The 11,554-nt window shown below is 51.0% G+C and overlaps 2 protein-coding genes across 6 annotated transcripts in view; one reads left to right on the plus strand and one right to left on the minus strand.

The window, feature by feature from the left end:
* KCTD20 (potassium channel tetramerization domain containing 20) overlaps positions 1 to 4,157 on the minus strand; it is a 30,551-nt gene extending 26,394 nt beyond the window's left edge. Inside the window, exons 1-2 of one of the 3 annotated variants that reach the window (XM_072844995.1) lie at positions 4,113 to 4,157; positions 241 to 313 (exon numbers count right to left, since the gene is read on the minus strand). The gene's annotated coding sequence lies outside the window, so the exon portion shown is untranslated. Of the gene's footprint in view, positions 1 to 240; positions 314 to 4,112 lie in introns of those variants that run through there. The other 2 variants (XM_072844997.1, XM_072844996.1) reach the window with 2 other exon arrangements.
* Positions 4,158 to 4,807: 650 nt separating this feature from the next.
* On the plus strand, positions 4,808 to 11,554 carry ETV7 (ETS variant transcription factor 7). Of its 3 annotated transcripts, none has more exons than XM_072844882.1 (8): positions 4,808 to 4,941; positions 6,931 to 7,048; positions 7,288 to 7,500; positions 7,783 to 7,890; positions 8,800 to 8,991; positions 9,301 to 9,443; positions 9,784 to 9,884; positions 10,543 to 11,554. In XM_072844882.1, exons 1-8 carry the CDS (start codon positions 4,936 to 4,938, stop codon positions 10,652 to 10,654), a joined length of 993 nt encoding a protein of 330 aa, XP_072700983.1. In that variant the 5' UTR covers positions 4,808 to 4,935; the 3' UTR covers positions 10,655 to 11,554. The 3 variants fall into 3 exon arrangements, with proteins under 3 accessions (XP_072700983.1, XP_072700984.1, XP_072700985.1); XM_072844883.1 differs by having other exon boundaries at positions 7,336 to 7,500; XM_072844884.1 differs by lacking the exon at positions 9,301 to 9,443.

The raw sequence follows: 11,554 nt of genomic DNA on the forward strand, positions 1-11,554 counted from the left end.
ACAGGGGGTTGGATTCATCTCACCTGAGCTGCCTAGATTACAAGTCCCAGCTTCTCTATACAGACAGTGGTAAGAAACAAGCACTGGAAAGCAATTCAGCTCCTCAGAATGCAGACGGGATCAGTCTGGGCTATGGGACAGAAGATGAAATTTGGGAATTTTTCAGAACTGGGAGGCTTTTCAGTAGACAATTCATGTGGCAAGGCTGTCCAAAAGCCAGGGACCCCAAATTATACTAACCTTGACAAAAGATGGTCCACAAGCTCTAGCCGACTGTCATGTTGGAATCAGAGGGAATGTTGGGATCAGAAACCTGAAATCAGAGGGGTTTACATCAGCAGTCTGGCCAATCCCCCCAGAAAACAGATGCTGCAGTCACGCTGCTTCTACAGAACATGTTAATTTTACCAAATTGGTAATTTCTGAACTCATCATTAGCTCTGGTTATGCTATTTATGAATAAAGTGGAAGAAAAAATGGTGGTGGCTCCCCATCCCTTTACATTTCCCCACAGAAAAGTACTTATGCTGCTTGTCTGGATAGGGGTTATATTAGCCAGTAATGACCTGATCCTCTAGCTAGATTTACTTTCTGTTAAGCAATTCATTTAAAAATCAGGAGATCCTTTAGACAGCTGAAGTGGCCTTTATCAGCAGGCACCAATTCAGCATTTTTCCTGTAAAGAAAGAGCTCATTATCCACACACTCCTCTGGGATCTCTAACCAGAGTGCAGCAGTCCCAGAGTCCGTTCCCAAGCTAAAGTTTTAGGGAGGCTCACTTTGAATTTATTAAACAGGAATTTACGTTCTAGGAGGAAGAAGAGTTTCTGATACCAGCTTTGGCAAGAACATGTAACTACGAGAGACTGCACAGGTACGTACTGTTTCAGGTAACTCTGCAAGTCTCCTTTCACAAGTTATTTGGCTGCTGAGTCAGCCGATCATCATGCAGTGACTTTCATAACAGGACTGCAACTTTATGATGCAATTATTAATACAGTACCACTACTACCTACTGCTTTATGATCACAGCTTTTGGCAAAAGGGGACAAAGGTGGTAATTTCTATACAGCACTGAAGTCTTACAGCAAATTCATTACAAAGGGTGAAGTATTATTTACCTTTCTCTACACCCAAATTTTCTACTTATGGGTTTTCACGTATTTAAAGTGGAGTTAATGGCATTACTTTAAAACAATATTATATATTGCTTCCTTTGACTACACTGCTACAGTATGAACTAAACACTTGGCTGCCTGTCATGGGCACATGGAATGAGTTCAAGATGAGGTCAAGTGACAAACACATCCTAGCATACCCCAAACTTTGTGCTGAAAGCATCAAGTAATAAAACCAGACGCGATTCTTACTTCTCATGACCTGTAAAGACAGACTGAATGGCCACACAAAAAAATGTTACAATATCCTGAACAGAAAACTCAAAGTGGGTGGTTATGAAACCTCTTGGATTCGGAGAAGGCAAGACCGAACATGCCAAGACATGAAGGCACCTCAAAAAGACTGAGGTTAAAATCAGATTTATGATCAAATCAGCTAAAGTAAGAGAGTTTCTGAATTCTGATGGTTAAAAATACTTTGGGGAAGGAAACTAAAGATTATTGCTGTGTATAGCTCAGGTAAGGCTACCTCTGGAGCACAGAAAAATAAAGTGTAACATTGAGTAATTTTATACTGGACACATCCAACAAACCTAGCCACATTCACGTGGATCTTAGATGATACACTTCTGTTAGCACAATTATGACCAGTGATGAGGCTTGCTATTTTTGAGACTCTGGAATTACTGTCTTACCTTCCACTCAAAGAACTGTCACAAAACCTTTCCAGAAAAAAAACAACCCCAACAAAACCCAAAAAAACCCAGCCACTTTCTCTGTCTGTAGGTACATGCAATCTACATCAAACAGCTCAAATGACTTTGCTAAAACTTGTTTCTCACCACTGTTGAGAAGTTTATAAATAACCATTTTGACTCTTTCGACTACAATTTCTTCCAGGTAGACACCTGCAGCTTGACTGGGCCCACTGAAGTCCACTCAACTTTACACAGAATAACTACAAAATAGTTTTATCTTTTGGGAGCTTTCTATGTGATTAAATCCTACCAGAAAGATCACTCTTTAAGCCCAAATCAAACAGAAAACTCATCCCCTTCAACACTAGCAGCAAAAGACAGTATTGAAAAAGATAAAAAAGCATTTCATGTGCTGCAAATAAGTTCTATCTTGAAACAAACACCAATTTAGCCAACTCAGCACACACCTATTTCCATGAAAGCATAACTTACTTCAACCTGTTCTTAATTGCTTTCAGATAAGCTGAAATAAGTCTTCTGCACAGGTTTCACTTAGGATTAGTCTACATAAACTGCTCCATTTCAATCATAAGATCAGACCGTAGAAGATCCGCTAACGTGGATGTTATTTTAGAAAATAGACAATTAGGCCAGTATAAGTAATTGTTGTACAAGCTGCTTTGCAAGAGAGCTTTTATTTTGTGACATAAGTACACACAGGTTGCAAACAGTATCAGTCTATTTATTTTAGTAAAAGGTAACTGTTTCCCTAAATAAAATTGCTCCACAGTAATAAAGGCGTGTGTAAATCCAGTCTGAAGAATAATAACTAACAATTCTTTACAAAAAGCTTTGCTTACAGACTAACCCGCAGTTTTTGAGCCTAGTAATTCACTGGTTTGATGCTTACATCACTGAAAATGCTTCTATGAACCAAGGCAGAAGTATTTCTAACCCTTAAATCCAGGTGACTGTCAGCACTGCAGTCTCACAGTCCGGGCACTGAGGTAAACAAGGACACAGCTCAAAAGGGAGAGCTGTGCCTTTCTGTTGATTCCCCAGACACAACCTCCTTCCGATTAACAGTTCGTGATTGCTGCTAATGCCAGCAGGAAGGATTGTGACTTTGTGATGAGGATAAGGCAGGCACAGGGAGCACAGGTGAATTTTCTGCCTTAAAGCCATAACCTACTGTTACAACAGGATTTGGGTTTGCAGCAAGCCTGGCAACAAACACTCTCCCTACAGAGGTGTGTTCTCAGCCTCCCAGGTTTATGCCCAAGATTGCTAGCATTATTATTACCCCTTCCTTTAAAAGCCTAAGGTCACTGAGAAGGCAGTACAGAGAGAGCAGGATCAGAGACGGGGAAAATCATAACACAAAAAGGTGCCTACGAGCAGAGGCAGGCTGAGGTCTCACCTACTGCATCCGTCTAGGGGAAAACCCCTTAGAAAATCCTCCTCCCTTTTGAAGCACAGTGGGGCCAGAAAGGAGGGAGGAAAGGGAAGGTAGACTCAAGCCTAAAAACATGCTTAAGAATAATAATGCACCAGCCTACAACCCCAGAACACGCGTAGGAGGGTAGTGTGACTGACGAGCACCCTGAGAGTAGGGTGTTTCCTGCTCCAGGGATGGTGGTCACAAGTAGCAGTCTCACTAAAGGGCACTGGGCACAGTCCAGGCCCCGAGGCCTCCTACACAATACAGGGGAAAGGGGCAACGTGTCAAAGATGCAGGGATGCAGCACTGTCTCAAGGGATAACAGTTCCAGCCCCCTGCCAAACACAGACAAGACTCTCCTACAGAGGCCCCAAAGGCCCCTTCTCCAAGTAAGCATGGGGCAGGGGGAGGCATCCCCAGCCCCATAGATGGCCCTCCCTCAGTGCACACATACCCACCTCCCCAAACGCCCACAGAGGAAGGGCAGCCCCCCCAGCCCCACAGGCCCCTCCAAAGCCCATACAGAACAATGAGAGTCCACTGTGACCCCCCAGACATCCTTATCAAAGCCCGCAGGGGACAGGTAAGGCCTTCCCCGACCCCAGAGTGCCCCCCTGCCGCTGAGCACACAGCGTACAACGGGCGCCCCCAGGCCCATAAGTCGCCCTCAAAGCACCGAGAGGGCCGGGAAGGCCCCTAGAGCCCCCCCCAAGCCTCATAGAGGGCCGGAAAGGGCCCCCACAGCCCCACCAAGCCCCACAGAGGGCCGGGAAAGCCCCACAGGTCATCCCCGACCCCACGCAGGGCGAGGAAAAGGCCCCGGCGGCCCCCCCCCCCCCTTTAGGCCTCACTCACCGCGTCCCCGCCGAGGCCGCTCCCTCAGGCGGGCGGAGGGCGGGGTCCCGCCGCTAAGCCCCGCCCCGTCCATGCCGCTATCCGATTGGCCCCGCGCGCAGAGCCGGCTGGCCAATGGGGACCGACAGAGCGGGAGGGGCGGGACGTACCGGTGCGCGCGTATCCCGGTGCGCGCGCGTGCCGGTGTGCGTCCCCCGGTGCGCGGGCAGCGCAGCGCGGCTCCCGGTGCGCAGGGGCCGGTGCCTGCCCTCCTCCCTGCTCCCACCTCTGCGGCCGCTTGTGTGCATCCTCCCCGGGCCTCCCCGCGCCCCCCGGCCCCGCTCGCAGCCCCGCCGGCCCGGCCCGGCCGTGCCCGGTGGAGAAAAAGGGATAAAAGCAAATATCCGAGCTGCTCTCCCCACGGTGTGTCCCGGGACCTCACCCTCCTCCGGCACCGCCTCCGCGGCCCTGCCCGGGGGAGGAGAACAGGACCCCCGGGAGGACAGGGATCCCGGGGACACAGGGACCCCCGGGCCGGCTGGGGACACCGGCGCTGTCCCGATCCCGGCAGTGGGCGGCATCCCCCGGGCGGAGGCGGTGGCCGTGCCTGGGGGTCGCGGGACCACGGCCCCGGGGGAGGGCACGACGGGACACTGTCCCGGGCGCTGCCCGCCGCCGCTCTCCTGCCCCCCGGGGCTCCGGCTCGTTTCGATTTCGTTTCCCGGAAGGATTGCGCCGAAGCCGCAGCGGCCGCAGGGACCGGACCCGCCCGCGCCGGGCACCGGGGCAGCGCCGAGCTCCGGGTCGCACCGCTGCGGGGAGCGGCCACCCACCGCCGGCGGGGATGCAGGTAAGAGCCGCCCGCCCCCAGCCCGGTCCCGTCCCGTCCCCCCGCTTTCCCCCCCTCACTCAGGGGCTGGAAGTTGATGCCCCGCGGGGGTGACCCCCCCATCCACCTCCAAACGGCCTCACGGAGCCCGGAGCAGCCGGGGGGCTCCGTCCCCCCCATTCGGGACTGAGCCGACAGCTGCTCTCGCACATCTGGGGTTTTCTTTTCACCCCCCTTTCTCGCTTTCCCACTCGAACCCCGCCAAGGACAATCTTTCCCCTTGAAGCAAGGAAATGCCATCTCAGAACCATGTGAAAGAGCTAAGGAGGAAAAATAGCAAGAACATAAAATCGGGACAAAGTAATAAAAATTAAGAATGCGTCTCTTATGCCCTAGAAATTTTTAGGAGAAAGAAAAATATCACACATTTGGTCTGGTTTTACCGTAAATCTCATTGTAAGAGTCACACTGATGGGAGAAAACTGAAATACCTTTTTAGAGGAGTTCTAGACAAAATGCACTGCTAATTTCTTTCACTTTTATTTTTCCCATAGCTTATTGCTTAGAATGAATCCAAAAGAGTTTGCATTGCTATCAAGCCTGTTCAGAGTTTATACTGGAGTGTCTCTGGTTTCCTCATACAATATTAGGCAGCTGCTTGCTTTGCTAAAACCAACAACCCCGAGACAGCCAGCAATGATTCCAGAGCAGACAAATTGTTAACACTCACCCTTCTGGTGAGGAAAACCCCTCACCCATCACCAACCTGCTGCCTCTCTCCTGCTTTTACTCCCTTGGGATCACAGGGAAGCATTTTCCCCAGGAGGGATGCTGGGGTGCCTTGCTCCTGTTTCCCATACTCCCGATTTTGGGGACACCAGCTTTGCATTTAAGATGTGTCCAACCACCATCTGCTCTGTCAGTGCACACTGTGATTTTCTTCACCCCTGATTTTCAGGGGGGCTCAGCTCCTCTACCCCCACACACAGTCGAGGAGTGCTGGCTGCTCTAACCACCTCCGAAAATCTGCTGGAGGGGGTATTGAAGCGCCCAGAGTTGGCAACCGCTTCAGAAAATACTATTTGCAGGCAAACTTGTTAATTTTCCAGAGAATGAAGCTGAGAAATTGCTGGGATTCATGTTAATAGATTTTTAAGGGGAAACATTATCTGCTTGGCTGCCAGTAGTATTTCAAGATCTAGATGGGGCTGAATGCAAGAGCCGAGCTCCCTTCTGGCTCATGTGCTCTGGGTGAGAGCCCAGAGGCAGAGCGGGGGCGATGCTGACCCCCCAGAGGGGCTGGGGCTGCCTCTCCTCCCGGCACTGACCATCTCAGCCATCGGGTGCTGCTGGAGGGGCTCCTTAATGAGCAACCACGGGGGACGAGTAATTCTTGAGCGGTTGAGACTTAATGGCAGGAGAGCAAGATGAGAGGACATCTCTATAAACCGTGGGATGGCTATTTCCACTTACGCCCAAATGACCACTGGGGAAAAAGTTAGAGATCTCTTCATACAGTGTTTTTAAGCCAAAATCTAAGCATTATTGCCAGCTGCATTTTCACAACTCTAAAGAATTGAAGTACTGTCCTAAAACCCTGGGCATCCAATGAGCATCTGAGGATCCCGCAGGAAGCCAGCACGGGCACTTCAGGCTCTGCCAGTCTTGGCTTCATCTTCTACTTCCCTGCAGCCATGGGGCAGTGGGGATGGATAACCCACATCCAGGGCCTGGATGAGGACAGGTACCCCTGCTAAGGAAAAGAGCTGGAGAAAGAGAGTGGGATCTCTGGCTACTAACGCTGTCTTGGGCAACCAGAGATTCATCCTGGGGCTGGTAAAGGACCTAGAGCCAGTGTGGAAGAGCTGCAGGCAGCACGTCACACTGCTATGAGCAACCAGTTAGAAAATATTTGAGCAGTGTATACTGTGGTGGAGGCATCTCCAAAGCAAAGGCAGGACCAGAGCTGGGAATTGTCCCCCACTGATGTGTTTGATCTCTTTTCCCCAGGGTAAAGTGGCAGTGATCTCTTCCAGCCCCATTGTCAAAGCTTCGTTACCACCCCCATCCCAGGCCAGACAAACACCCATCAGCGAGGGGGAGATCTTCAAGCTTCCAGGCAGGCTGAGTGAGTAGATGTTGAGCAAGTCAATGCTGCTTAAACAAGGAGTTTCCACAGGGTGGGACATGGTGAGTACAGCTGTGGTGTCCCACCCAGGGACCATTCCCTGCTGTCAAGGGGGACAAGATGGACCAGTCATCAGGGTTCATTTTCTCTCTTTGGGGTGTTTTTCACCTGTGAGTGCTTAATATAGAGGGAAAGTTTGGTGATGGAGAAGACTAGTATCCCACCCTGCCCCTCAGCAGTTTTGAAGATGGAGACTGAGTTGTTTCAGAGGCTGCCCCTGGTTTCAGGAATTCAGCCCTCACTGTGGAGCAAGGATGACGTGATCCACTGGCTAAGATGGGCTGAGAAAGAGTATTCCCTTCGGCAAACCGACGAAAGCAAGTTTGAAATGAACGGCAAAGCCCTGTGCATCCTCACCAAGGATGACTTCAGATACCGAGCTCCGAGCTCAGGTTAGACCGAGTGCAAGAGTGTTTCTGAGGACCATCCAAGTACAGCACAAGCTGTGGTCTGCTGAGAGGGGCTGGATGGGTCCCAGCAGACCAGGCTTTAGCTCTGGCCAGTTGAGTGCTGGAGACAAGGACAACCCTCTTCCTTCCTTTAGTCCATCTGGACTGGAAATGCTTTGGGATGGGGAATAACCCTTTACTCTGTAGCACAGAAATCTAAGCCACAACATCAACTGAGAGAGACAATAATACAAGGTCATCTGAGCAGACTTTCCTTCCCTGCAGGTGATGTGCTATATGAAATACTCCAGTACATTAAAACTCAAAGAAGAGCTCTGGTGTGCAGCCCTTTGCTGAACTCACCCTTCAGGGAAGCCAGGAGCACAGAGGAAGGTATGATGGAGAATGGCAGCTGTCCATCAAGCAGAGCCTGCCCTCACCTACAGTGGGTTGCACACATCTGGCGTTTGAAGCTCAGCCAGCTGAACCCATCCCACACTACCTGAGCAAGGCAAGCAGGACAGTCCTGGAGATAGCAGCCAGGTCCAACAAAGTCCAGGTCATCAAGGAAGTTTGTAGTGATGAGGCAGGTCTGCTCAGAAGCAGGCCTAGACAGCACCAGGTGGGTCCATGGTGACCAGGCAAGGCTACACTAGGAAGTCTGTCTACAGACTGAGGTCTGGATCAGGGAGGATTAATAGCCAGGCAGAGGCACAGCCCTGGCTGGAGACTAGTTCTCCTGCAGCATAGCTGGGAAAAGACTGAGGAGCCAGGGCTGAGCTTAAATAGAGCTTCTGGGCCAATGGGTGGAGTGGGGAGAGGCCCCAGGTGAGGCTGGCCAGGGCCGGTGAGGCTTATTAGTGCCCTCGGGGTCCTAGGTAGGAGTTAGGGTATGGATAGGCTGGCATCAGTGGCTGGCTTTGCATTGAGGTGGATCGGGGAGTGCTTTCCTGAGCATTTCTGCTGGCTCAGGTGCAGGGTGACAAACATCTTAAGCCCCCACAACAATTGACAAGGGAGTGCCTGTACTCTGGTGCATTCTCCTATTCCAGCTTTTCTTCTCTATCTGATGCTCACCTTACTGGGCATCTCCTCTACCCCCCTGGACCTTCCCCTGCTCCTGCCTTAGGAAAATCCCAGGCTTTCCTCAGCACCTGCCTCCCTTGGCTGGGCTGGTACTAGGCTGATAACCAACCTGGGCCGTCCCTCCCCACCTATTTCAGGGCTTTGGAAGGGCTCCTGGGACCTGCCATAATGCACCACAGGGGGTTTTTGGGGGTTTGATTTTTTTTTTTTTGGCAGGGACAGACTGTAGTGCTGAGGCTGCCCCAGTTGCTGTTTCCCCCTGCCTGGGCTGTGCAGAACAGCCCGTGTCCTACAGCCACGCAGAGCCGCTGAACCTCTCCCATCACAGCTCGGAGGGCAGCTGCAGGGCAGATGCCATCTGCTCTTTTCCTACAACCCTGTCGGCCCCAGTGGATGGGAAAATTGCAGGTAAATATGAATTTACAGCCTGGTTCCTTGGGGAAATGAGATTGTGCTTTGTCCTGTCTGCCCGTGTCTCTCTTCCATTTATTCCATGCATCAGTGTGTGCTTCCCTGCCTCAGTTTCCCCACCTGAAAAGTTGTAGTTCCTGTTAGCATTTTGAGATCTAGCAATAAAAGTGCTGTGCATGAGCTCTGGGCTCTTCTTATGTTTATTATCATTGCGACCATGTGCAATCCTGTTGCTGATCGACCCTCACTGGAGCATAGGTGCATTAGTGGGAGCTCTGTGACTATTTATTCTCCACCAATGCTCAGACTGCAGGTTGCTGTGGGATTACGTGTACCAGCTCCTCTCTGACAGCCGCTATGAGCCTTACATCAAGTGGGAAGACAAGGAAGCCAAGGTCTTCCGGGTCGTTAACCCAAACGGACTTGCCCAGCTCTGGGGGAACCACAAGGTAAATGCAGTTGAGATCAAATTTGTCATTCCTGGGCTTCTGCATGTTGCCTTCAAGATCTGTTCCCCAGAGCTGATGGCACAGGGACTGGGAAGGGTGAGATAGAGTGGGTGCAGAGCTACTGAGAGATGATTAAAGAGGGAGGCTCTCTCATCCCCTGGAAAGCAAACCATGATGGCTGTGGACCCAGAAGCAAGTCTGGGTTAGAGACCCACACTGCAGCTTGCAATGCCCAAGAACCACCTTGAATGTCCCACATGTGGTCCTGCTGCAGACAGTCCCAAACCAGGTGTTGCTGCTTGCTTTTACTCAACTCCTCCCAATTCTTTTCTCCTTCCAGAACCGTATGAACATGACATACGAGAAGATGTCACGAGCACTCAGACATTACTACAAACTCAACATCATCAGAAAGGAGCCAGGGCAGAAGCTGCTGTTCAGGTGAGATGAAGCAGATCAGAGAAGTGAGCTGCCTGGGACAGTGCAGATGGGGCACAGGAAGGCGGTGGGCTCCAGATGTTGGCAGCTGCTTCATCCAGCAAGACCCTTCCCTGCAAATGCAACACCCTGTTGGGTTTGTGTCCAAGCTCTGTCCTGTGCAAGCCAGGAGCTGGGCTGCCTGGGCTCTGGGTCCCATCCGATGGACTTTCCAGGGCTGCGGGCCAGCAACCTGCCCCGGGGCCAGCATCCATCCGCTCTCCTGCATGGAGTCCATCTGTGCTGGAGGAGATGTCCCCGAGCCCACCCAAGCTGGACAGGTCCCTCCTGTTCCCCAGTGACACCAGGTCTGAAGTCCACCTCCACACAGAGGAAGGGGTGGAAATAAGTCAGGAGCCTCCTGTTTTCAGTGCTGGCTGCTTCCCTGGGACTAGTTTGGACTTAAAATGCCATCTCTGGGCCGATGAGTGTTGAGCTTTGTCTCCCCCGGGCTCGGTGCATCCTGGGTGCAAAGCTGGGATCCTCAGCAAAGCCCAGGGATGGCAGATACCCTCTGGCAAGCTCCAGAGCTCAGCTGAGGAGGGCGAGGGCTCCAGCATTTACAGCATGGTTTGGGGCTGGTTTGGACATGCCCTTAAAGCCATTAAAAAATATATTGCAGGTTTTTGAAGACTCCTGGGGAGATCGTCCATGAGAAATCCAGCAAACTGGAGCATCTGGAGAATGAGGACCATGAGGATTTGAAAGAAGACCCACTGGAGGTCTCACCATAGGAAATCTTTGAAGGTGGCACCTGCAGTGTGTCGCAGACAGACTTGTGCTCCACTGGGAAGCACCGGCATCTCTTGCATCTCCTGGACAGAAGGCCTCAGAGCTGGTCCTGGATTTCAAAACCTGCCCCGAGCCAAAGCTGTGACATCTCTGGGGCTTCATTAGCAAAACACACCCAGAAACTGTCGCCCAGCCCCAAAAGCATGGGTGAACATGTGGGCTGGTCTTCTGTTCGCTTCTCATCTGTCCTCTGGGAAGGAATGTGATGTTTTTGCTCTGTAAATTTTGATGCTTGTCTTTAAGGTTTAAACTTGCTGGTAAAGACTGCTCCGTTCTTACAGCAAGATGTGCTGAGCAGAGAGCACCGGAGCATGTGCTCCTGGTCAAGCATCTACCAAAGTGCTTTTGCAGAGAGCAGTGGCCCTAAGCGTGGACATGCTGCTCTGAATCCGAGCCATTTCCCTCATCCGAGAACGGACTTACATTGCAGATATGCTGTAATCTCACTGTCTCCTGTGGGGTTGCTCCTGTGATTAAGGGTGGGAGTGTGCTGAAATATCTGCCTGGATCAGGCCTGGCTGGAGCTCCAGGCTGCACAGATGCCCTAAGCTGGGTCTCATTTTAACTCCTTTCGCTCCATGTAATGCTTTTTGTAATTAGCTGACTAAATAATGTGAAAAGAAACAAAGCCAGTAATGAATATAACCACACTCGTCGTCAGACACGTGGTTATTTGCTTTGAGCCCGAAGCAGGAATACCTGCAACCCCAGGCAGTGTTAGTGACCTGGAACGAACAATGTGTGTGTGGTTTTGTGTTTTTTTTTTTTTTTAAATCTGAAAATATCCACTAATATTTTCAGATTGCTTTTCATTGAGGAAATAAAATCCTGTGACTGTGTAA

This window comes from Ciconia boyciana, chromosome 23, assembly GCF_034638445.1.
Source record: "Ciconia boyciana chromosome 23, ASM3463844v1, whole genome shotgun sequence".
Taxonomy (NCBI): domain Eukaryota; kingdom Metazoa; phylum Chordata; class Aves; order Ciconiiformes; family Ciconiidae; genus Ciconia; species Ciconia boyciana.